Source organism: Euleptes europaea, chromosome 11, assembly GCF_029931775.1.
Source record: "Euleptes europaea isolate rEulEur1 chromosome 11, rEulEur1.hap1, whole genome shotgun sequence".
NCBI lineage: Eukaryota > Metazoa > Chordata > Lepidosauria > Squamata > Sphaerodactylidae > Euleptes > Euleptes europaea.
In genome coordinates, this window is record NC_079322.1 from 67,859,786 (window position 1) to 67,885,561 (window position 25,776).

General features: G+C 45.0%; 1 protein-coding gene across 1 annotated transcript in view; it reads right to left on the reverse strand.

Moving 5' to 3' along the window:
- DYNC2I1 (dynein 2 intermediate chain 1) overlaps positions 1 to 25,501 on the reverse strand; it is a 45,126-nt gene extending 19,625 nt beyond the window's left edge. The window contains exons 1-13 of the mRNA XM_056857287.1: positions 25,421 to 25,501; positions 21,634 to 21,687; positions 19,425 to 19,857; positions 18,099 to 18,151; positions 15,899 to 16,222; positions 13,409 to 13,476; positions 11,061 to 11,121; positions 10,282 to 10,365; positions 9,267 to 9,516; positions 7,015 to 7,117; positions 4,195 to 4,324; positions 1,043 to 1,154; positions 408 to 493 (exon numbers count right to left, since the gene is read on the reverse strand). Coding sequence (XP_056713265.1) covers positions 408 to 493; positions 1,043 to 1,154; positions 4,195 to 4,324; positions 7,015 to 7,117; positions 9,267 to 9,516; positions 10,282 to 10,365; positions 11,061 to 11,121; positions 13,409 to 13,476; positions 15,899 to 16,222; positions 18,099 to 18,151; positions 19,425 to 19,857; positions 21,634 to 21,687; positions 25,421 to 25,435 — 1,773 coding nt within the window. The 5' untranslated portion in view covers positions 25,436 to 25,501. The remainder of the gene's footprint in view (positions 1 to 407; positions 494 to 1,042; positions 1,155 to 4,194; positions 4,325 to 7,014; positions 7,118 to 9,266; positions 9,517 to 10,281; positions 10,366 to 11,060; positions 11,122 to 13,408; positions 13,477 to 15,898; positions 16,223 to 18,098; positions 18,152 to 19,424; positions 19,858 to 21,633; positions 21,688 to 25,420) is intronic.
- Between the last annotated feature and the right edge of the window lie 275 nt (positions 25,502 to 25,776).

The window sequence follows — 25,776 nt, forward strand, 5'->3', positions numbered from 1 at the left end:
AGGTAGCCATATTGGTCTGCAATCGAACAACTAGATTTGAGTCCCATAGCACCTTAGAGAACAGCAAGATTTTCGGGAGTCAAAGCTCAGTATCTGAAGAAGGGAGCTTTGACTCTCACAAGCTTATACCCCATATATCTTGTTGGCCTCTAAGGAGCTACGGGACTGGGTGCAGAGACCTGTACTGCTATGACTGGTGGGAATGTATTCTTTTTCTTGTTGCTTTAAAGACAGGAAGGGAAAACTGATCTTGCAAAGGGACCATACAGGAATTTATGTCTGCTCTAGTACCTATTCTTGCCCAAATAGGGAAATATATCCACGAGGCAGAAAAAGACACAGAATCATTCTATCTCTATAATATATATATAAGAATAACAAATAATATATTAGGCTCCATAATATACCTGACAAGCCGACCGCAGGAAATTTGCCAGTCTTTGGGAATCAATCTTTGGTGTAAGGACAGATACATCGCTGCTGCTTTTTGGACCTGAAATGACATACGAATTTACAAAGGGGGACCAAAGTCCCGTCATAAGCTGAACAAAAGCTGCTTGTGCTGAAAACTGCTTGAGAGTGGAGATGCAGAGAGAAGTGTTATCTTTTAAACCTTTTTTGAATTACACTATATTTAAAGATCAGAAGAAAACAATTCTAAACAAGTCTGCTCAGAAGTAAACCCCATTTTATTTCATGGGATTTACTCCCAGGAAAGTATTTTTAGGATTACAGCCATCATATACCTAATTCTGAAGCGAGCCATCAATAGATCTGAAAAATTGAGCTAGAGACAGATAGGGGAGATCTCTCTACAAGCCTGAAGAAAGTCCCAGATTTGTACAAAAATCTGATATCTTTTTTAAAAAGGGAGATTGAAACTCCCCCAAATTATAGAAATAACACCTTTAAGGGAAGAATGCCCACTGAGCTCTCAATGGCCATTTTCGCAGGTTGCTAAGCAACCACAATATTCTTGACCCTTCCAAGTGTTGGTTATGGTAACTGAGGGGCCTTCCTGCTTATATATAATTCTGATCACCTCCACACACAATGGCAGTTTCTCCAGGGTGTTGTGTCCATTTTTCTTGAGTCTCTATTTCTTCAGTCTGAACATCTCTTTCTAGATTATCTTCATTCGACTGAACATAAGCCTAAAATAGAAAGGCTAAGTTATTGGTGAGAACTTCTTGTTGGCTTCAAACATTTGCAGCTGCACTCCACTTTGATACGTAAATCTGCTCTACCCCAAGTGACTCTGTATTCCACACGACCTTCAATGCACTAAATTTTATTGTTACATTCGTTTATAATTTAACGATAATATTTCTTTTTGCTACCGATGTTGGGAACAAAATATTGGAACGCAATTCCCAACAACCTGACACAAATGTTTGTACACTTTTCAGATGAAAAATTATTTGTTTAGAATCAGAGATTAATCTTGACCTCATTTGACTGAGCTCTATGGAAATTTGGATGTCTGAACTAGGACTGTGTTTCCCCAGGATCACAGTGTAGGAGTCAGAAGTGGTACTTTTTTATTTTTACAGTATTTTCTTCAGTTGCCAAACGGGATATGTCACCCAATAAGGAACACTGTGTCACCCAATAAGGAACACAGATAACAGCATGCAAACAGCCCAACAGTCCAGGTATTAAGCAGAAAGAGAGGTGTGCGTATATGCATAAGCATTAGTATGCAGTAGACCAGGAGTCCCTGACATGGTGCCCGTGGGCATTATGGTACCCGCTGACACCTTTCCTGACGCCTGCTAAGTGTTTTTACAAATTCGGCAGGGCCAGGTGGAGAGCCAGCGTGGTGTAGTGGTTAAAAGTGGTGGTTTGGAGCAGTGGACTCTGATCTGGAGAACCAGGTTTGATTCCCCATTCCTCCACATGAGCGGCAGATGTTAATGTGGTGAACTGGGTTGGTTTCCCCACTCCTACACATGAAGCCAGCCAGGTGACCTTGGGCTAGTCACAGCTCTCAAACCCACCTACCACACAGGGTGTTTGTTGTGGGGAGGGGAAGGTGATTGTAAGCTGGTTTGATTCTTTCTTAAGTGGTAGCGAAAGTCAGCATATAAAAACCAACTCTTCTTCTTCTTCTTTTGCCCAGCAAGGCTTCTGAGTGGCCACTGAAGATTAGATTGGCTGTGCAGCTTTTTAAAAACGTTGCTTTGGCAGCATAAGGACCTTCATTGTGGGACTGAAGGTAAGCTTCGGCAGCCATTTTGTGGCTGGCTCCGCCTCCTGCAACAGCCATTTTGTGGATGTGCCAGCTGCGCCGTGTCAGAATTCCAAAGGTGCCTGCAGGCTGAAAAAAGGTTGGGGAACTCCTGCACTAGAGTTAGTAGAAGGAAAAACAATGGAAATATAAAGAGTTTCCCATAAAACACAGGACAGAACTAAGAGGTATGTGCACCTAACCCATTGAAACCGACAGCACCGTGAAACATTTAAGTTCAATTGACTTAGTTTACCTGCCTTAGTTCACATACAACTCATCATGATTTGGTCACTCAAGGCAGAGCCTCAGCTACCACTTCCTTCTCTTCCTTGTGCACCTGGATGCCCTACTTCTTGCTAAACCATAATTTGCCATTATTCATAATGGGGAAACTATGGTTTGGGGAAACCATAATTTGCTTGGTTTCCATATTATAGCAAACTATGGTTTTCCAAGGAAGAAGAAGTTAGGGAAGGGATCCAAAGAGGTATGGGACAAAGAGGATCCATGGTTTTGAGGATCCGAAACATTAAACCTGATGAGATTAGGCATCTACCTTTTTATGGAGTCACTGGAAAAGACAGTCATGCTAGGAAAAGGTAAGGGCAGCAGGAAAAGAGGAAGGCCCAACAAGAGATGGATTGACTCAATAAAGCAGGGGTGGGGAACCTTTTTCCTGCCAAGGGCCATTTGCACATTTATGACATCATTCAGGGGCCATACCAGGTGTAGATCTCCCGGTGGGGGGGAGAGGCTAGGGTTGCCAGGTCTCCAGCCACCACCTGGAGGTTGGCAACCCCAGGGGACGCCACACAGATAAGGCCTGCAGGGTGTCCCCGTTCCCCCCCTCCCAGACGGGAGGGCAACCAGCGGTGGGCCTGAGCAAACGAGGTGCCAGGGGGGGCGCAGCCCACAGTCTATCGGCAAGGGAGGAAGGAAAACAGAGAAAGAAGAAAAGGGAGGGAGGGAGAAAGAGAGAGAAAGGGAGAAAGAAAGAAAAGGATGAAGGGAAAGAAAGAAAAAGACGGAGGGAGACAAAGAAAGAGACAGAAAAAGAGGGAGAGAAAGGAGAAAGAGTGACAGAAAAAGAGGAAGAAAAGAGAGAAAAGCCTTCCCCCCTCACACACACACACACACGCTGGCCCAGTGTGACTGGGCCCCAGCCTCCCCGCCTCCCCCCACACACACACGGCGGCGCACAGAGCCCCGCACGACCTGACCCCAGTCTCCATGCCCTCCCCCCCAGAGTCCACAAAAGCCCCCCCCCCCCCGAAGCCTGATCAGCTCCCGCATGCATGCTCTGCCGCCGGGAGCCGCCAGCCTCTTCCCCCCCCCTCCCTCTCGCTGCTCAACAGCTGACAGTCAGCAAGAGGAGGTCCAAAGGGCGCCACAGCGCCTCTGTAAGCTGTGGCCCCAGGAACACCCTTGGGGAGGGCCGCCCTGGGCCTGCCTCCGCAGCAGGGCCCCGGAGCTCCCGAGGGCCACAAAAAATGTCCTTGGGGGCCGCATACGGCCCCCGGGCCTGAGGTTCCCCATCCCTGCAATAAAGGAAGCCACAGCCCTCAATTTGCAAGATCTGAGCAAGGCTGTCAAACATAGAACATTTTGGAGGACATTGATTCATAGGGTCGCCATGAGTTGGAGGCGACTTGACGGTACTTAACCCACACCTTTTTATGGATTACACCAGCTGAAGATTCTCAAGGCTATAACGGTTACGATAAAAAGCACGATTACTGGCCAGCAGCCTTTTACTGTTGCATTCTCTCTTCTGCAACATGTATCTCATTTTCTTTGCAAACAGAAAACTCATTTAAAAGGAAATTAGCAATAGCCTTGAGATCACTGGTGTTGATATACCCATTGCCTAAGGAAAGCAACTGAAGAAAAATCACTGTTCAGGTAAACCAGCACAAGCAGTCAGGATGAATATGGTGAACTTTTTAAAGGCAGGCGCTTACTTGTTTGGTGTTTGTTTTCCCGAAGTTCCGGATGTACATATCATATTCATTCACTGGAGGCAAATCCAACAAACTGATGCTGACCGAAAAGTCCAGGTCAATAAGGCGAAGCAGCTCAATACTACGTTTCCTTGAAAACATTATGAGAAAACAAAATGCAAATGAGCAGAAATTATACGGACAGATGGCATACAGAGTCTGGACATAGTATCACTCCTAAAGGATGCTGTTCAGGACCCAGACACATATACCAAAGAAACTAAGGCAGGTAAATTGAATCAATCGAACTTAAATGTTTCACTGTGCTGTTGGTCTCAATGGATTAATGTAGGAAATTCCCATTTACTTTAATGGAGTCAAGAGTTATGTTCTCACGGATTAACTGAAAAGTGGATTTGACAGATTCATGGAGAATAGGTCTATCAATGGCTACAAGCCATGAGGGCTAAATGGGCCTTCCATTTTTCAGAGGCAGTATCAGAGGTACCTCTGACTACCATCTGAGAAGAAGAAGAAGAAGAGTTGGTTTTTATATGCTAACTTTCTCTACCACTTAAAGAAGAATCAAACCAGCTTACAATCATCTTCCCTGCCCTGCCCCACAACAGACACCCTGTGTGGTAGGTGGGGCTGAGAGAGCTCCAAGAGAGCTATGACTAGCCCAAGGTCTCCCAGCTGGCTTAATGTGTAGGAGTGGGGAACAAATCCAGTTCACCAGATTAGCTCATGTGGAAGAGGGGGGAATGAAACCCGGTTCTCCAGATCAGAGTCCATCGCTCCAAACCACCGCAGCACACTGGCTCTCTGCCAGGGAGCAGCCCCAGAAAGAGACTTTGGCTTCTGTGAGCTTCCTGCAGGCCTTCTAGGGGCATTTGGTTGGTCACTGGGGTTTGAGGCAGTGTTCTTCATATGCATTGATGAGGAGAATGAAGTAAAAGTCATCATATTCCCCTTAGGAACTGTTTGTTATTTCTGTGCACTTTACAGCATTTAGCATGTTAGTGAAATTGAGGGTTACTTTACATATTATACAGAGGCAACCTGGATTCCCCCGCCCACCTACCCCAAGGGTACACTCAATAAGGAGCTGCATGATACACATCGGCAAATATGTTATTTGCTACATTCACACTTGACATTTTTACCTGCATGCTGAAAACATCTTAGATCCACACCTAAAAATGTGATGAAGAGTGTAGCTCTAAATAGGCTTTACAAAGATACAATCCCAAATAACTAACAACCTGGGGAAAAAATGAATTATGGAACTGCTTTTCCATATTTCCCCCCCAGGAAGGACCCTCCAAGAAATATTTAGGAACATGGTCACAGGAATATGCCCCAAAAAAGATAGGAAGAAAATCCCCCTGCCCCAAAGTAGTGATCATGTGACATTCTAATATTGCATTGGAACTGGCTTGGTCAAGGATGGAAACGGTCAATTTTTCTAAGAGTAATTAAGATAAAATACAATTTCATCTGAACACATGAACCTGCCTTCTACTGCCTTGGTCCATCAGAGTCAGTATTGTCTACTCAGACCAACTGCGGCTCTCCAGGGTCTCAGGCAGAGGTCTTTCACATCACCTTCTTGCCTAGTCCCTTTAACTGGAGATGCCGAGGATTGAACCTGGGACCTTCTGCATGCCAAGCAGAGGCTATAGCACTGAGCCACAGCCCCTCCCCCACGGCTCCTCTGGTACTAGGAAGAAGCAGGCACCGAACTGGATGACCCAAGCTGGCCTGATCTTGTTGGATGTCAGAAGATAAGCAGGATGAGCCCTAGTTAGTTTTTGGATGGGTTGCTATGCAGAGGCAGGCAATGGCAAACCACCTCTGTTCGTCTCTTGCCTTGAAAACCCTACCAGGTCACCATAAATTGACTGCGACCTGACAGCATTTTCCACTACCAAGGACAAGAAGACCAAAGAAATGCAAGGAAACAGTGATACAATACAGTTTAGGGGAGAAAAGACAACTAAGGGGGTGCATGAAAGTGGACCGGGAGAATCTCCCCCCCATCAATACTAGAACTCAAGGTCAGCTATGAGTGACTCAATATATGATAGACACGTTCTTTACATAACGTATGAAATTCACAGATCCTTTTACAATAAATATGGTAGTGTTTATCGGCTTTAATATCTTTGAAAGAGAATTGCACAAATTCATGGAAAACAAGCTCTATAACCATGACGCTTAAAGGCAACCTCCGCGTTCGGAAGCAGTGTGGCACTGAACAACCAGTTGTTGGTAGGCAGTGTAAGACCACTATTGCTTTCATAGTAAGAGCACTCCTGCTGGATCAGATCAATGGTCCAGCTAGTCCTGGATCCTGTTTTACACTGTGGCCAACCAAATGTCCTAGAAAGCCCCCAAACCACCAGGAATTTCATGTCTTGGATATGGGCTTCCTGGAAGCACCTAGTTGGTCACTGTTGGTGACAGGATGCTAGACTAGACTGTTCTTTTGTCCAATGCAGTGGGCTCTTCCTGTGTTCCTATTTTTATAAACTGGGAGTGTCTAAAATGATCACACTGGTCTATGTCCCAGGCCATGCAAGACGCACGCTGGAAATAGCCAGAATGTCTTTTGTGTCTTCCCTGGCATCTCTGCAGAAAACTACCAAAATCATGCAAATACATCTCTGTTCTTACTGGATGAGTTGCATTCAATCAATTTATGCCTAGCACACACAACTTCCACATAAAAACAGTTTATTGCACTTGGTTAGCGGTACATCACAAAAATTAAAATGTTCCACGTAAAACAACTGTGCAACAGTTAACATGCAGTGATTCTATTGCAATATCACATACTTCTGCTCACTGGCAACCTTTCTGATACTTTGCCGCTGTTTGGCAGTTTGGAAATCAATGAACTTTCCAGAAACGGGACTTCTCCTGGGTGAATCCTGACTTTCTGTTGGATAGTAAGGAAAGTTATTAATGTCAACTTTAGAATATAAAATAGAAAACTAATATACAAATGATAAACATATGTAAAAATAAGTCTCGCTAACTTCAGAGGAACAGAAGAAGAAGAAGAAGGAGGAGGAGGAGGAGGAGGAGGAGGAGGAGGAGGAGGAGGAGGAGGAGGAGGGTTGGTAGGTGAAGCTGAGGTAGGTGAGGCTGAGTGTAACTAGCCCAAGATCACCCAGCTGGTAGTTATGCCAATAAAGGTACCTGAACTGAACCCAGCTGGTTTCATGTGTAGGAGCGGGAAAACAAATCTAGTTCACCAGATTAGCCTCCGCCGCTGACGTGGAGGAGTGGGGAATCAAACCCGGTTCTCCAGATCAGAGCCTACCGCTCCAAAGCACCTCTCTTAACCACCACACCAAGCCATAACTAACATACAAGCCATAACTTTCTAACAATGGATGCAGATAGATATAATTCTGATCACGACTGTTAGCTCTTTGGGTTTATTTTATTTATTGCATTTATAGCCTGCCGTCATTCCCAGCAAGCTGGGTTCAGAGTGGGTCAATAACAGTCTCCTGATGCTCCAGCATCATCCATCATTTTTACCTGCATTTTTAACTAGACCTTGACCTTCAGCTGTACAATTTGAATTGGATCATGTGGAACCATTCTGCTGGGGGAGGCACTTTCCTCCAGCTTTACCCTGATGCAAGACACTCAGAAGGTTTGTTCTGCCAGAAGGAAGTGCTTCCGCTAGAGGAACAGATCTGCAGGATCCAATGTGCTGTGCAATAAAATTCGTTTGCATCGAAATATGAGGGCTAAGAAACTGAAATGTAATCCCGACAAAACAGAGGTGCTACTAGTGTGTGTGGGGAGTTTGATCCAGGAATTGTAGTATCTCCTGTTATGGATGGGGTATCACTCCCCTCAAGGAGCAGGTTCATAGCTTGGGGGGGGTGGTACTGCTGGACTTGGGCCTCTTTTTGGATAAAGAGGGGGTGGCAGTGGCCAGGGGTGCCTTTCACCAACTTTGGCTGGTGAGCCAGCTGCAGCCCTTTCTGGTAGGAAAGATTTTGCCACTGTGGTGCATGCCTTGGTGGCATCTAGATTAGATTCTGCAGTGAGAGCTACACGGGGCTGCCCTTGAAGACTGTCCCTAACTCATAGTAAGTATTTGAAGGGCTGTCACTGAGAGGAGGGCAGGGAGTTGTTCCTGTTGGCAGCAGAGGATAGGACTCCCAATTATGGGGTTAAATTGCAGGAGGAAAAGTACTGGCTTGATATTAGGGGGAAATTTTTTTTTTACAGTTAAGAGTTGTTCGACAGTGGAATCAGCTACCTAGAGAGGTGGTGAGCTCCCCCTCACTGGCAGTCTTTAAGCAGAGGCTGGACAAGCATTTGTCAGGGATGCTCTAGGCTGATCCTGCATTAAGCAGGGGGGGTTGGACTAGATGGCCTGTATGGCCCCTTCCAACTCTATGATTCTATGATACAGTTGGTACAGAATGATGTAGCAAGAATGTTGACTGGAGTGAATCGTAGGGACCACATAACTCCAGTGCTGTTCCATCTACACTGACTCCCAATTGGTTTTCAGGCCCAATCCAAGGTGCTGGTATTGATGTTTAAAGCCCTATGCAGGTTGGGGCCAGCATACCTAATGGACTACCTACTCCCTGGTGGTCCCTTCCAACTGTATGATTCTATGAACCTACAGTCATCTTTGGAGGCCCTATGTCAAATGCCCCCGCCCATCTGAGGCTAGACAGGAGCTACTCCAAAAAGGGCCTTCCTGGATATGGCACTGAAACTTTTTAACTCCCTCCCCAGGGAGGTTCATTTTCTCCCTCTACCATTGTCTTCCAACAGCAGGCGAAGACTTTTTTGTTTGGTTTGGCATTCCCTCACTAACTCTTATAATCCCTCATCCCTGTTCATGTGCTTTGTGTGTCTGTGTGTTTTATTTAATTGTTCTAAAGGTTGTATATATATTTGTATTTTAAATGTTGTTTTAAAGTTTGAAATGTTTTAATAGCCCAGGGTTCACAGCCTTGGGGACCCTATTTGGGTGGAAAGGCAACACAAAAATGTTTTAAACAAATAAACAAACTAACTAACTAATGAAGCGCCTCTTCACATACCCATTCCCTGTTCCTTTTCACATTCTTTGGGAAGCAATTCATCCTTCCTTTGCTCTGGGAGGAAGGTCTTGACTCTTTCGTTTTCCGCATTGATTGCTTTCTGAATTTCTTCTATTTCTGAGTTTTTGACTACAGGAACCTTCCGTACTTTTTCTGCTGCCTCCTGTTCTTCCTCTTCTCGCTCCCCGTCCCCTGGACCCTCAGTGTCATCTTCGTCGTCGTCCACATCGTCAAAATCATCTTCGTAATCCTTCAATAAGAACAAGAGCAATTACGTCTTTTGAAGCATGAATGAGTAGCTCGATCCAACGGGGCCCTCCAGACATTGCCCTACAAAGGCAAGTCGGTGATCTCTTCTGCGTTGCCAATTCGGCATCTGCAGATCCTCCTTGCCTTTCACTTACCTCTACACAGGAAGAAGAGGAGGAGAAGAAGAGTTGGTTTTTATATGCTTTCTCTACCACTTAAGGATCTAACCAGCTTACAATCGCCTTCCCCTCCCCACAACAGACACCTTGTGAGGTAGGTGAGGCTGAGAGAGCTCTAAGAGAGCTGTGACTAGCCCAAGGTCACCCAGCTGGCTTCATGTGGAGGAGTGGGGAAACCAACCCGGTTCACCAGATGAGCCTCCACAGCTCATGTGGAGGAGTGGAGAATCAAACCCAGTTCTCCAGATCAGAGTCCACCACTCCAAACCACCGCTCTTAACCACTACACAATGCTGGCTCTCAATGTACTGGCTTCATTACTAAAAATGAAACCTCATGAGATGACAACCATCTTTCATAAGCACTATTCATTTGATCTGCTCAAAAGAAACAACATTCTCTTAAGGGTTCATGGAATCGGCTGTATTTTGTCTTTCTGTGAATCAGCATTCACCATCGTGTATGTACAGACTTCATAAATGGCTTTGAGATCAGAGATTAAAATTCCTCTGTGCTCATCCCTTTTGGGTCAGCAGCATTTATTTAATCTGGCTGACCTCTCGAAATGTGGCCTTGCCTGCGCTCACCTCAAAGTCTTCCTCGTAGTTCACTGAACAATTATCATAATCTGCGTCAGAGTTAGAGGGATTAGTGATGTCCTTTATCAGCTCCTAGCAAGGAAGACACAGCAGTAGAATTAAATTGTTATGTAACTGTACAACTGAAAACATTAATGGAATTTATTGCCTGAGAAAGACCTTATTTGGCTGTTTTGGTCTCGTACGGAAATGACATTGGGTTTGACCCCATGAACCACAAAGCAGATCTTTCCCCATCTTCCCTTTCCCCCAGAAGCCCTCTAAGATCCCTGAAAAGCAGATGCTGGGAGGGGACAGTTGAAGGAAACTTGTGGACAGAACGTCCTGAGGCATAAGAGGTGACAGTATTTTTGCTTATTTACTTCACTCATCCCCCACCATTCTTCTCCTCTGAGGGCCAAAGTGATTTACATTGTCCTCTTCTCCATTTTATAAAGAGCCCCATGGAGCAGAGTGGTAAGCTGCAGTACTGCAGTCAAAAGCTCTGCCCATGAACTGAGTTCGATCCCGACGGAAGTCGGTTTCAGGTAGCTGGCTCAAGGTTGACTCAGCCTTCCATCCTTCCGAGGTCAGTAAAATGAGTACCCAATCCAATGTCCTCACTTCAAGTCCCTCCTGCCATTCCCCCCCAATAAGGCTTCCTGAACCCTTAGCATAGGCTTTTCAGGAGCATTAGGGGGCTGCTGGCAAAGGCATTGTGCTTCATAATATCTCAGTCCCCATAACATTCTGGCGTTTTATGACCCCCTAAAATAAAACTCTCTCACTTCTTGTCCTGTATCTTCTTTTTCGCTCTTGGCCTGGTTCTTTATTTTTTCTTTTGAACTCCTATAAGGAAATATATATATATATACTGAATTAAAAAAGGAACGTCCACCAAAAACACATTGTTTCCAAGGAAACTAGAGGTCTCAGAATTGCTTTACACCTCAGAAGGAAGTTTTGATAGAGGAAGACCACTGGAGCTTCAATTTTTCCTGCTTCCATTATAACTAAAAGGACACGTGCTCTCACACATAATGAGATCCATCCTTTCTCAGAATTAGTGATGGGACAACTCACCTCTGCTCAATTCGGAATATTAACATGTTTTCTGGGAGAACGCTCTGGAAAAACCTCACTGTTACCTAAGTGCTCTCTTTTGCCAATACTATACTGGTGCATATGTGCTAATGGAGCTTGGCACATGGATTTAGCCCCCTGAAAATAACACTAAAGAATCTTGCTTTCTTCTGGACAGGTACTTTTATGATTTTTAAAATGTTATTTATTTTCCCCGATCTATGCGGGGGCGCTGTTATGCTGAGGACGAAAGTGAAAGAAGGACACAGGTAGAAAATTTGTTTCTTCTGGTAAAGAGGGATTCTTTAAATTACATTTTTGGGGACTAAACGTTTTTTTAAATTATCTGCCTTACAGCACAGCAGTTCTTCAGCCATTCTTGCTATGCCAGTCAACAGGGTTGCCAACTGCCTGGAGAAAATGGCCTAGACCCTTTAACAGAGGCTTAATAGGATGCTATTTGCCAGGTGATCTTTTCCATGACATGAAAAGTTTCAGTTGACACATTAAGCACACATCAAGTATTCTTTTATCCGGGACCCTACGTGTGAACTAGATAATATGAGATTTCTTTTAGCAGGGGTGGATTTTAATATTACATTGGCAGTTGCCAAGTTTTTCCCCCCAGTTAAGATTAAAAATTCTTAATTCTCTATTGTTTATCCATATAAATATATCCATATAAATCACTGGTTCCCAACCAGGGGTCCGTGGACCCCCAGGGGTCCGCGAGAACTAAATTAAGGTCCGTGAAACAAAGTTATAAACCCATAATAAATTAATATTTTCAATTAAAAGTTCTCTATTATAAAAATATTTTCAAATATTATTCTAAGTTTAATGTTTAACTAACAGTTATGATTAAAGTTTATTTTCAAATTCTCGGAATTTTTATTTTGAACCTTGGGGTCCCTGCACCGAACAAAAAAGTCCTAGTGGTCCCTGGTCAAAAAAAGGTTGGGAACCACTGATATAAATATATGGATAAATAAATCCCCCCTTACTTTTAGTTTTAATCTTAGTGACACTGTTCGGAGCCAAACTGGCTGTATGATCAGTATCATGAAAGTATGCCACACATTCAAAGGACATTTTTTCCTCCATGCCTATTGGCAACTCTAGTGGTCTAGTGTAAGTAAAAAAAATATAAATTTAACAAAAGGCCCACTTTCCTGGAAAGGGCTAACATTAAAAAACTTAAGCGCATGTGCCTATGAAGTAGTCTAGATAACCCTACGCTCAATTTACATCCTAAAACGGAGAAGAAATGATAAATCAAAATATGCAAAAGCCATCACAAGGCTGACAATTTCACATTCCGAATCAAATAATTATGAACTTTGGGAACATTGCTTGTCAGCGGAGTTCCAAACTACTTTGTATTATAATGCCTTGTAATGTTCCTTTTGGAATGTCTAACACACTGGTCATGTTAGAGCATTTCAAGAAACGAAAGGTAAGAACATAAGTGGAATCAGCTACCTAGGGAGGTGGTGAGCTCCCCCTCACTGGCAGTCTTTAAGCAGAGGCTGGACAAGCACTTGTCAGGGATGCTCTAGGCTGATCTTGCATTGAGAAGGGGGTTGGATTAGATGGCCTGTATGGCCCTTTCCAACTGTATGATTCTATGATTCTAAGTAAAGCCCTGCTGGCTGAGACCAAGTGGGCCAACTAGTCTAGCATCCTGCTTTGCATACTGGCCAACCAGTTCCTCTGGAGGACCAGCAGACAAGGCATGGAGGCCAAGGCCTTCCCTGACGTTGCCTCCTTGCACTGGAATTCAGAGGTTTGCTACCCCCTTTTCCAAGCCATCTTGCGCTCATGGCCATCACTACCTCCTGCTAGCAGTGAATTCGGCAATTTAATTACTTGTTGAGTAAATATTTTTATTTTACTTTATTCCACTTATAGCCCACCCTTTCCCAGCCAAGCCGGGCTGAGGGCAGCTTCTAAGATGAAGGGATTAATAAGAATTCTGCCTTTGCAGCTCTGGACAGGGGAGACACAGTCATAAATAAGTATCAATATCAGGAAGTATTTAAATATAGCATACCTTTCATGTAGATGGTCAGTTTCATCTTCATGCCTTGAGCTTTTCCCTTGGCTTTTGTGTTCACTGTGCTGAAAAACAATTTTTAAAATCATAATGATTTGCAGTATTTAGTATCTTCTTATCTGGGAGAAACAAACAAAGGGGTCTCCTTATATGAAATATATTTATCACAGACATCTTCATTTTTGTACTAGACAAAAAAACCACAATGTTTATTATATATTTACAAGATATATACTCTGCCTGCACTTATAACCAAAGTTCTCGAGGTGGCTTAGATAACATTGCAAAAATAAAAACAAAGACAGCAACATAACTAAAATACAAACCACACAACGGCAGCCACAAAAACCATTGTAGCATAAAAGCAATCACAGCAGCAGTAGCAGAAAGGCATTAGCAGCAAATCAACAAAACTAAACATCGATAAAGGACCAGGGAAATAAAATATCCCGTATTTTTCGCTCCATAAGACGCACTTTTTTTCTCCTCAAAAGTGAGGGGAAATGTCGGTGCGTCTTATGGAGTGAATGTGCGTCTTATGGACCCTAGCCCAGTCCATAAGACGCACATTCTAGCTTGGAAGGAAGGCGGGCGGGGCGCACAGAGCCGGCTGGGAGCGGCAGAACAATGTGAGCCGGCGTTCCCCGCCCCGACAGCCAGCTGGGAGGCGGGCAGGCCCGCTTGTGCGCCCCCCCCCCGCCTCCCAGCTGGCCATCGGGGCAGGGAACGCAGGCTCGCGTTGTTCTGGCGTGCCCAGCTCAGTGCGTCCCGCGCGCCAGAACGACGCGAATCGGCGTTTCCCGCTCCGACGGCCAGCTGGGAGGCGGGCGGGGCGCACAGACCAGGCCCGCCCGCCTCCCAGCTGGCCTTTGGGGCGGGGAACGATGGCTCGCGTTGTTCTGGCGCACCCAGCTCTGTGTGCCCCGCCCGCCAGAACGACCCGAGACGGCGTTCCCTGCCCCGACGGCCAGCTGGGAGGCGGGGGGGGGGGGCGAACAGAGCGGCTGGGTGCGCCAGAACGATGCGAGCCAGCATTCCCCGCCCCCACGGCCAGTTGGGAGGTGGGGGGGCACACAGAGCGGCTGGGCGCGCCAGAACAACACAAGCCAGCGTTCCCTGCCCCGACAGCCAGCTGGGGGGGGGGCATCTTATGGTCCGGTGCGTCTAACGGAGCGAAAAATACGGTATGTTCATTGAGAGCCAAAGAATCGGTGCCAGGCGAAGGAACAGAGAGAAGGAATTACTGAAACAATGGGCCACAAGCTGCAAGCCTAAGCGTGCAATCCTAAGAGGGGGGCGAAGCTCCTTAGGAGCTGGTGTGACCCCGCGCTGGCGTAACTCTCCCTTTTTACCCAGGTTAAAGGGGCACTTACGCCATCCCAGGGGCAAACATACTGGTGCCGGGGAGCCGCGGAGCTCCTCCGGCAGGGAATTCCCGGAAGGGAAAGCCCTTGCCAGCATGGGGGCGCATTCCTGGGGGTGGAACTGCCTTTAGACAGCTTCCTAACCCCTTCCATCCCTGGAATGCCCCCTCTTGCAGTGGTGTGGCTATGCCACCTTTTTTGGTGGCATAGCCCAGTTGATTTCAATGGGGTATTTTCCTCCTTTTTATTTTTAAAAACAATTAAAATTCCTCTTCCTCAGAAGCTTCCCAGCCGCCGTAGATCTATCCCCCTCCCTTTCAGGAATGGGTTGTACTTGTGTACTTTGATGAGGTCAGTATAAGCACTGATTGATTTTTTAAAAAAATTATTCATCATATATATAGCCCATTCTTCCTCTGTTGAGCTAAGTATAGCATACACCAGCGGTTCCCAATGTGGCATTCATGGGTGCCCTGCTGCCCACCAACAATTCCTTGAATGCCCCGGGAATGCCACCCCCCTTGCTGGCCCGGGCTTTCCCTTCCGGGAATTCCCTGCTGGCATAGTGCGGTGCTGGCATTTTTGCCCCCAGGACAGCATAAGTGCCCGTTCTCCCAAGATAAATGGGCATTTACGCTGGTGTGGGGTCACACCAGCTCCTAAGGAGCTCCCCCACCGGTCAGGAATGCAGCCTAACTAATCACTGAATTTTGTGAAAAATGTCATGTAATAATAGGGTTGCCAGGTCCCTCTTCGCCACTGGTGGGAGGTTTTTGGGGAGCCTGAGGAGGGCGGGGTTTCTGGAGGGGAAGGACTTCAATGCCATAGTCCAATTGCCAAAGCGGCCATTTTCTCCCAGTGAACTGATCTCTATCGGCTGGAGATCAGTTGTAATAGCAGGAGATCTCCAGCTAGTACCAGCAGGTTGGCAACCCTATGTAATAGTTTTTTATTGAAGCCACAGTATCTTGATTTTCTCACCTAAGAACAGGTAAGATTGTAATAAAATCACAAACAAAAACAAAAACAAAAAAACAAAACTATTTTCCAGCCAAAATGGTATAGTTCCTTAATAAAACTTTTCTTGGCAATGCTATGGATTTAAAGACAATGAAACACAAACCTTGTGCTCGTTCTTCCTTATTTCACTGTCTTCTTTTTGCCGCCTTTCACTGCTCTCGCTGTAATGTTTGTCTTCATGGAAGGGTTGCTCCTTATGTGTCCTGGGCACATGGCCCTCTTCCCCATCCTTGTCAGCCCTAAGGCTCCTTTCTTTCAAATGCTTCTCTTTTCCTTCCACAGCTGAGCGTTCCTGGTCTCTCTTCTCCCTGTGCCTTCTCTTCCTGTCTTTGTCAGGTTCCTGTTCCTTGTGTGACCTGTGTCTGTGTTCACGTTCTTGATCTCTGTGTTTTGAAATCTCATCCTCGTTGTTCTTGGCCTCCTCGCTCTGCAACAGAAATGGCTTTAAACATAATAATATGCTGACTTTCTCTACCACTTAAGGGAGACTCAAACCGGCTTACAATCACCTTCCCTTCCTCTCCCCACAACAGACACCCTGTGAGGTAGGTGGAGCTGAGAGAGCTCTAAGAGAGCTGTGACTTAGCCCAAGGTCACCCAGCTGGCTTCATGTGTAGGAGTGGGGAAACAAATCCAGTTCACCAGATGAGCGTCCGCCGCTCATGTGGAGGAGCGAGGAATCAAACCCGGTTCTCCAGATCAGAGTCCACTGCTCCAAACCACCGATCTTAACCACTACACCTCGCTGGCTCAGAAAGACATCAAGGCAATGGATCAAAAATAATAACTCTGAGCCCTCCTCATCCAGCTGTGCTAGCTCATTAACCTGGTGTCGTTCTAATTCTCCTTTCCAGCAGGTTTAGGCTGAGTTTGTGCCAGCGCTCCAAGTTCAACCCTTGGGAGGAAATGTGCTCTTTCCACACATAGGTCAAGATCCAAATTACTCCTTGGACAAATTGCTCCAAAGGTCTGCTGTTACTGCAATGGAATTCTAACCTTTTCTTTCTTTGAACAATTGACTCCAGTGCTAAAGCACAATCTGCCCTCACTTTCAAAAGCCGTTCGTCCTGGGGGTGAGGAGTACTGCCTGAAAAAAGATCTACAGGACTCAGGGAACCAGCTGCCTAAAGGTTTTAGACCTCCTTGATCCACAGAGGATGGGGAGGCTGTGGCTCAGTGGTAGAGCATCTGCTTGGCATGCAGAGGGCCCCAGGTTCAATCCCCAGCATCTCCAGTTAAAGGGACTAGGCAAGTAGGTGATGTGAAAGACCTCTACCTTGAGATCCTGGAGAGCCGCTGCCAATCTGAGTAGACAATACTGACTTCGATGGACCAAGGGTCTTATTCAGTATAAGGCAGCTTCATGTGTTCATGTGTGATGAGGGACAACCCTTCCTACGTCCTGACTCCTGATAGAGATGTCTCTGGAAAATCTGAAGACTTGGGAAATACCCCTCCCCCCCCTTTTATGGAAAATTGAAATATATTCAATACTCATCAAATCTGCTTATTTGACTGCTTTGCCCACATATACAGGACAATTTAGCATATAAAACTGCATTTGGGGTATTTATGGAATTTACAATGTCTGTGTGACAGCAGCAAGGACAGCTTGGTTCTCACCAAATCACCCTTGGCTCTGCTCTGCTGATGCAGCAAGACAAGGCAGAGTAAAGAAACCCAACAAGCAAATCCTCTCCCACTGGCCCAACCTAACCACACGACGTTCAGATATCATTAAGCATTTTAAAAATCAAAGTACTGTGCCTTGTCAATTTTTATTAGTTTGTACTTGTGAAAAACTCATTCTAAGTGACAAACAGCATCTGTGTCTTCTGATGGCTTCAATACACAAATTTGGGGATCTTCCCCAACTCTTGAAAGCTACAGCTAATGTCTTCCAAATTTCACTCCTTGGAACCCATTTTCAAGCTCTTGTATTAATTCATCAGCAGTTAAATTATACAAAATAACAACAACAGTAATAATAATAGCTGGTGATATGTTCTAGGCAGTGTTCATGAAATGCCATGTTGGAACTACTATGCAACAATTCCAAATAAAGCAATTTAGGGAGTGTGTTCTTTTGAGTTTTGTCAAAAATTGACTTGTTTTCATGTTGAAACAGGCTGCTATGTTCCTGAAAAATACAGCAAACGAACTGAGTCTGAATGTGATACGATGGATCTACCTACTGAGACGCTACTTCCATTGGCATGGGAGATTTCGGCTAATCTATTAGCTACCTTCACTTTTACCTTACATTGCTGTGTAATGTGTTCCAGTGTGTTGCCTTCTCTTACCTTTCTTTCCAAATGCCTTCTTTCTTTTTCTTCATCTCTTACTTTTGAATGATCTAAAATATAATCCCATCAATAAAATTAGTAAGTTTTTCTTGAGTGCACTGGGGTATTACTACACAGGGGCGTCCTTAGTTATTCCTGGGCGCTGGGAAAAGTCAAGGGGGGGGCCTTCTTACTCTCACCGAATCTACTCTGAACAAGAATGAAACAAAATGGACTGCATTCTATGTTTTGACTGAACCCTATTTTCTACCACCACCACTTTCTATCACCCCCATTTGCTCCCCCCCCCCCGAGTGGGGCCCAGGATGTCCGTAGGTCACATCGCCCCTGCTACTATGTTACAGACTATGTGTATGGAACAATGTCCACAGTTCTGCAATTAAAAAAAATCTTAGGGTTGTTAATCATATTTCACAAGAATATATCCATACATTCTATATAAGACTAAGTTACCTGTGCACTCTTAAGCAGTATAAAACTCATCCAAGCCCACTGACTGCAATAGAAGGGCGTATCTGTTCTGAGGCCTGCAATATATATCACCCTTGGGGTGAGGAATTGATGGGAACCTGAAGAAAATATAGTAATCTAATTTTCCCTCAATAGACTAGTACAGCAGTTCCCAAACTGTGCTCTACGGAGCACTTAATGCTCTGCGAAAGATTTCCTAGTGCTCCGTGAAGAGATCGGAAAGAAAAATACTACTGTCATTCAGTTTAGAATATAGCTGATAGGTGAAAATTAGTGCTCCGTGATGAATTTCTCTCCTGAAAAGTGCTTCATGACTCAAAAAGTTTGGGAACCGTTGGACTAGTGCATTTCTTAGGTTTCCCTCCAAATGTGTTTTCAAGACACATTCCAATCTCTTTTGTATGCTTATATGCACTAGAGCATGGGAAAAAAACCTGTCCCTAGAAGGGCAAGGATATCTAAGGACCCTGTGGCTGGCTGGCCTTCCTTGAAGAGCCATAAAGCTGGCTTTTGGGGTGCATGTGTGAAGAAGGCTGCAAAAGACATCAAAAAAATTAGGTGGTGTCCCACAGGTCTGAAAGTAGAAATGGGAACATCATAGGACAAGCTTGAAATTCTGAAGAGGAACATGCTTTAAAAAAGGACAACCCTTGTCTATTCAACCTGCCATCTTGTTACAGGCAGACTCATCAAACTGCAGAAGATTGGTGGGGGGGACCAAGGGTACAGAGCAGATTCTAACCCAGTTTAGCGCAAACAGCCAAGCACAATGCCGATCACGGTGTTGGCTTATTTTAGGAAGGTTATTAGGAAGAATATTCCAAAACGCATCCAGCGCACGAATCAGCCCACCTCCATAATCCTTGCTGCCTTGTCTTCTGTGGTGTTCTTTATTCCTTTCCCCATAAACCTCTTGCACGCGCGCCTGATTAGGATCATCTTTCCTGTGCTTCCTCTCTCTTTCTCTTCCACTGTGCCGCTCTCCACCTTTCCCAGCACTCTCTTTCTCTTCTTTGGTGTGTCTCTCGTGAGTCGCCTTAGACTTTTCTCTCTCTCTTTCTCTGGGATGCTCTTTTTCTCTCCCTCTCTCTTTCCGTTCCTCCCTATGTCTTTCGCTCGATTTGAACCGTGCTTTTTCTCCTGTTTTTTCTTTGGATTTTACTCTGTCCTTGTCTTGTTCTTTGTACAGAGAGTCTCTGTAGTCATCAGCATCCCGGCCATCTCTCTCTCGCAGTTTTCTCTCGTGATGTCTCTTGTCGTTTGACTGACTGTCTGACAGAGATCCCTGAAAAACGAAACCAGGAATGATCGTAACCAATTCTTGTACATTACTTCTCATCCTCCAAGTTTTATCTTTTGCAAATTATGCCTGAGATCCACAAACCATGGAAGATTTGGATCCCACAGCAGCTTAAAAATGCATTACAGTATTGCTGCTCTGGTTTATTTGTGCTTTTTATCCTAGCCATTCTCCAAGGAGCTAAGGACGGTGTAATAGCTTAGGGCTGTTTAGCTCGGAAAGAAGGCGGTTAAGGGGAGACATGATAGAGGTCTATAAAATTATGCATGGTATGGAGAGTGGACAGGGAGAAGATTTTCTCCCTCTCTCATAATACTAGAACATGGGGTCATCTGCTGAAGCTGGAGGGTGAGAGATTCAAAACAGATAAAAGGAAGTATTTCTTCACACAACTGCTCCAGGATGTAGTGATGGCTGCCAACTTAGAAGGCTTAAAGAGGGGAGTGGACATGATCATTGAGGAGAGGGGTATTCATGGCTACTAGTAAAAATGGATATTAATGATGCATACCTATTCTCTCCAGGATCAGATGAGCATGCCTATTATATTAGGTGCTTTGGAACACAGGCAGGATGGTGCTGCTGCAGTCGTCTTGTTTGTGGGCTTCCTAGAGGCCCCTGGTTGGCGCCTGTGTGAACAAACTGCTGGACTTGATGGACCTTGGTCTGATCCAGCATGGCTTTCCTTATGTTCTCATGTACTTAAATGGTCCCCCCTGCTTATCCTCACAACAACCTGTGAGGTAGGTTAGGCTGAGTTCACCTAGTAGGGTCGTGGCAGAGTGAGGAACTCAACCCAGAACTCCACAGTCACAGCCTGACACTTAACCACTACACACTACAGTTGCTTACACACAATGACCTCGAACTCAGTCCCTCCAGTGTTCCAGTTTGTTCTATGACAGAAATGATCAACTTCTGCATTCCTGAGGGCCACTGTATTTTTCAAACTCTAACCTGGAAGGTGAGATGATTCACGTCCCTCCAGGATGGTCAGGAACTATTTATTAAAGTTGGTATTAACTGGGAAATAAGCCTTCAAAGCTGTGGATCACAGACACTTGGATGCTAAAAATCATCACTGAAGATGGAGGTTGAGGAATACCTGTTTCCTGGAAGATCTCTTCAAGAGACAGTTTAGGAGTTAACCTTTCCAGAATGTACATAACATAATGACCTCATTGTTTCTTCTTCTTACAAGTGAAAGCTGGGATTAAGAGGTTTTACCGCACCTTGAATAAAACGTGGAAGGGCCACCAAAAGTAGGGTTGCTACAAAAATCATTAGGTATATTCCCTTCTGGAGGTCCTCAACATAAACAATTTCAATCTAAAACTCAAATCCTCTCAGACATTCAAACAAATCTGGGTGTCTTTAAATTCTAATCTACAGCATCAAACCCTGAGATATGAAATAAATATTTAATATTATTTGACTGAGGTCCAAAGAACTGTGCTATGAGACAACAAACCTAGGGGGTCTTGGTGTTTGCTGACAATATTGACATTTGACTAGCAAACACCCAAGCCACATGGACAGACTGTTTTGGAAACTGAGTGGCCTTTAAAAAGAAGTTTGATATTGGGGACAGGAATATGTGTTATTCTCAGAAAAATGTTGAAACCCACCCCCACTGGGAACACCTACGTTTGTGTGTGTGTGAGTGTGTACCTAAAATGTAGCTGTTTGGACTCGGACATTAAATTCACTATAAAATACCAATAGAAGAACTATGTTTATCAAGTATTTTATAAATGTTACCCTAAGATGCTTCTTTAGTTCATCTGATTTCCAAGTGTCTTCTTTGGTTCTTCTCTAGAAAAAGAATATAGATATTCTTAACCTGGGGAGTATACATACATTGTCTTTTGAGCATCAGGGTATGTAATGGAAACTCACCCACAATTGAATTGGCACTTTGGGGCGGGGGGGGGGGGGAAATGGAAGTCCTGAAGTATGAGATGAAATCAATCTATAATGTGAACTTGAAACAACTGAATCATATTTACTTCAATGAAACCAATAGAACAAGAGGTTACTCATATCCATTACTGTTGAGACTGCTATTAAGGACTGCACATCACATGGTTATCATTTCTGTATAGGAAAGTGTAGATTGTCATACCAGTAAAGATCATACCAGTTTCTATTTCATTGGGGAGGGCCTTGGCCTCTGTGCCCAGTTTGTTGCCCCTGTCCCGGCCAACAGTTTGTCTGCTATATGAAACAGGATGCTGGGAAGATCATACCGGTTTCATACCAGCGTGGTGTAGTGGTTAGGAGCAGTGGACTCTAATCTGGAAAACCAGTTTTGATTCCCCACTCCTCCACATGAAGCCAGCTGGGTGACCTTGAGCGAGTCACAGTTCTCTTGGAACTCTCTCAGCCCCATCTAGGTCACAAGGTGCCTGTTGTGGGGAGAGGAAGGAAAGGAGATTGTAAGCCAGTTTGATTCTCCTTAAAAGGTAAAGAAAGTCGGCATATAAAAACCAACTCTTACTATTATTATTATTAATTGGGGAGGACCTTGGCCTCTGGGCTCAGTTCTATTGTCCCTGTCCCGGGCAACAGTTTGTCTGCTGTGTAAAACAGGGTGCTAGACTACAAACCGGTCTGATCCAGCAGGAGTGTTCTTATGTTTACTGTGTATTCAAATATAGTGGCATATACCCTTCTCCTTACACAAACATGTAGGAAATAAATGTTGTGTAATAGCCCAAATTTTAAAGCTGCTGGTGTGAAAACATGAATTATTCAATATTTCATCCATGATTTATTACTTTAATTTACAGTCCACCTTTCTCACTGGGACCCAAGGCACATAACAATAAAACCAAGTGGGCGGTGGCCCAAAAAGTTTGGGAACCACTGTCCTAGACCCTAGTCTAACACTACATCAAGCTGGCTCTGTATGGTAAGGATTGGGACGAGGAAGGGCTGTCCTCTCTGTACAAAGAAGAAGAGTTGGTTTTTATATGCTGACTTTCTCTACCACTTAAGGAAGAATCAAACCAGCTTACAATCACCTTCCTTTCCCCTCCCCCCAAGAGACACCTGGTGAGGTAGGTGGGGTTGAGAGTGCTGTGACTAGCCCAAGTTCACCCAGCTGGCTTCTTGGGGAGGAGTGGGAAAACAAATCCAGTCCACCAGATTAGTGTCCGCTGCTCACATGGAGGAGCGGGAATCAAACCCAGTTCTCCAGATCAGAGTCCATCGCTCTTAACCACTACACCACGCTGGCTCCAGGTTTAAGAAATGACAGGAAATACAACACATTATGAAGTCAGCAGCAGAGGTTCAGGGCTGTGGAGGAGTGAGAGGGGGTTGTGGTCGCTGCCAAACTAGAGGCGCAAATTCAAGCTTATTCAGTGCAGATCAGTTATTCATCTATATCATTTAACCATAGGGTTGTCAGCTCCGGGTTGGGAAATACCTGGAGTTTTTTGGGACGGAGCCTGAGGAGGGCAGGGTTTGGGAAGGGGAGGGACTTCAATGCCATAGAGCCCAATTACCAAAGCAGCCATTTTCTCCAGGTGAACTGATCTCTATCAGCTGGAGAAAAGTTGTAATAGCAGGAGATCTCCAGCTAGTACCTGCAAACTGGCAACCCTATTTAACCACCATGCCATGCTCACGGTTGTGCCTGTGAACCAAGTACTGTACAATTCTGACATCCTTCCAGTGTAGGGTTGCCAACCTTTAGGTAGTAGCTGGAGATCTCCTGCTATTACAACTGATCTCCAGGCAATAGAGATCAGTTCACCTGGAGAAAAAGACCGTTTTGGCAATTAGACTCTATGGCACTGAAGTCCCTCCCCAAACCCCGCCCTTCTCAGGCTTCACCCCCAAAATATCCAGGTATTTCCCAATCTAGAGCTGGCAACCCTATTCCAGTGCCCACTTACAGGTGAAATGACTGTTCATGGGGTAAGTGACCCTTTCTCCCAATCTCTGACTGCAACTCCGAGGAATCCCAGGCATATACATCAAATGATAACAACCCTTATTCAAGACAGCAGGACTTAGCTCCCAGACGAGGTACCTAGGGAGCATGCTCATCCCTTTGCAGCCCGTTCCTACATATACTCACTTGGAAGCAAATGCCACTGAGCTCAAGCGGCGGCAGGGCTTACCCTCAAGTCAGCATGCATAACCCAAGCCTCCGCATGCTTACTTGGAAGTGAGATTCCTTGGAACCTATTCCCAAGTCAGCATGTCCAATCCGTGCTCATTTACTCAAAGGAAAGTCCCACTGAGCTCAATAGGGCTTACTCCCTAGTAAATGTCTTTGGCAGTCTTAATTAGCAATTGTTTGTCTATGGTACAGGTAGGGTTGCCAGGTCCTTCTTCGCCACCGGCGGGAGGTTTTTGGGGCGGAGCCTGAGGAGGGGGGTTTGAGGAGGGGAGGGACTCCAATGCCATAGAGTCCAATTGCCAAAGCGGCCCTTTTCTCCAGGGGAGCTGATCTCTATCGGCTGGAGATCAGCTGTAACAGTAGAGATCTCCTGCCACCACCTGGAGGTTAGGAAAACAGTATAGGAGCGAAAAACATTTACAAACAAGGTGCAATTTTTATATAAGCTACTGAGATTCCTATAAACATACAATGTACAAATACAAGTAACCACACTATAACCAACACATAGTATGTACAAAATATACAATAAAGGAGCAAAAAATATTTCAAAGGTCTCAGCAGAGAACTTGAACTTATACATACTTGGTACTCTGCTGAGACCTTTGAAAGATTTTTTGCTCCTTTATTGTATATTTTTTGCTCCTTTATTGTATATTTTGTACATACTATGTGTTGGTTATAGTGAATGAATGATTTTATTATTACGGCAATAGCCAGACAAACTACAAACCCTATCAGTTAAAATCGATTACATAAATAAATAGATTAAAACCTCTCTATACATCATACAGATAAAGTTGTACCAATTAAAAATCACCATATTCACAAGGCATATAACGATTAACATCAATTAAAATCGCTAATACCCTTCTCCGAACGAATTTTAATAGCTAGAGAGCAATACATGGCTACTTGCAAGGATCGCCGAGAGTCTCCCTCCCATAAGAGAAATTTAATTTTCTCTTCCTCTGAACTAGTCTCCATCATGCCAATAAGAGGTAGAATTAGTTTCTGACGAATTCCCTCATAAAAAATACATCTAAATAGAACATGACTAGTGCTTTCCATTTCAGTGTTGGTTACAGTGTGGTTACTTGTATTTGTACATTGTATGTTTATAGGAGTCTCAGTAGCTTATCTAAAAATTGCACCTTGTTTGTAAATGTTTTTCGCTCCTATACTGTTTTCCTAACCTTTGGTATTGGTATAGAGGTGCCTGTTTCTCCCCCACCACCTGGAGGTTGGCAACCCTACCTATGGGGGGGGGAAATGGCGATTGTTCTGGATCTGCCCACAACCACCCCCGTTATTCTACCCCAGTCGGAGAGTCCGGACGGGCGAGACCCTCACGAGATGTACACCATCGACCGGCTTCTTCTCCGCCCGTCCTCGCCTTCCATAGCCGCTCACCTTATCGCCTTCCATAGCGGCGCGCAGCTGCCCCGCAGTCCAACATCTCCCAAACTGCTTCTATGGCTTCATGTGGGACTCTGGAAACTGCAGGCCGCGGCTAGGTTTGGAAACCTAGGCAACCGCATCGGGTTCTGCCTAGCAACTGCCAGGTAATGCGGAGGACGCAGCCTATTGGTCAAAAGGCTCGATCCCGCCGGCCCCCCCGCGTGAGAAAAGAGGGTTACGCCGGCGGGATGTCAGATTGCAAAGGATTATGGGAAATGGAGGCAGCGCCTTCTGAGCTGTGTAGGGGCGGGTGATAAGGCAATTTCCATCATGCTGTACATTTTCGGAGATGCGTGCTAGTCAGTTCT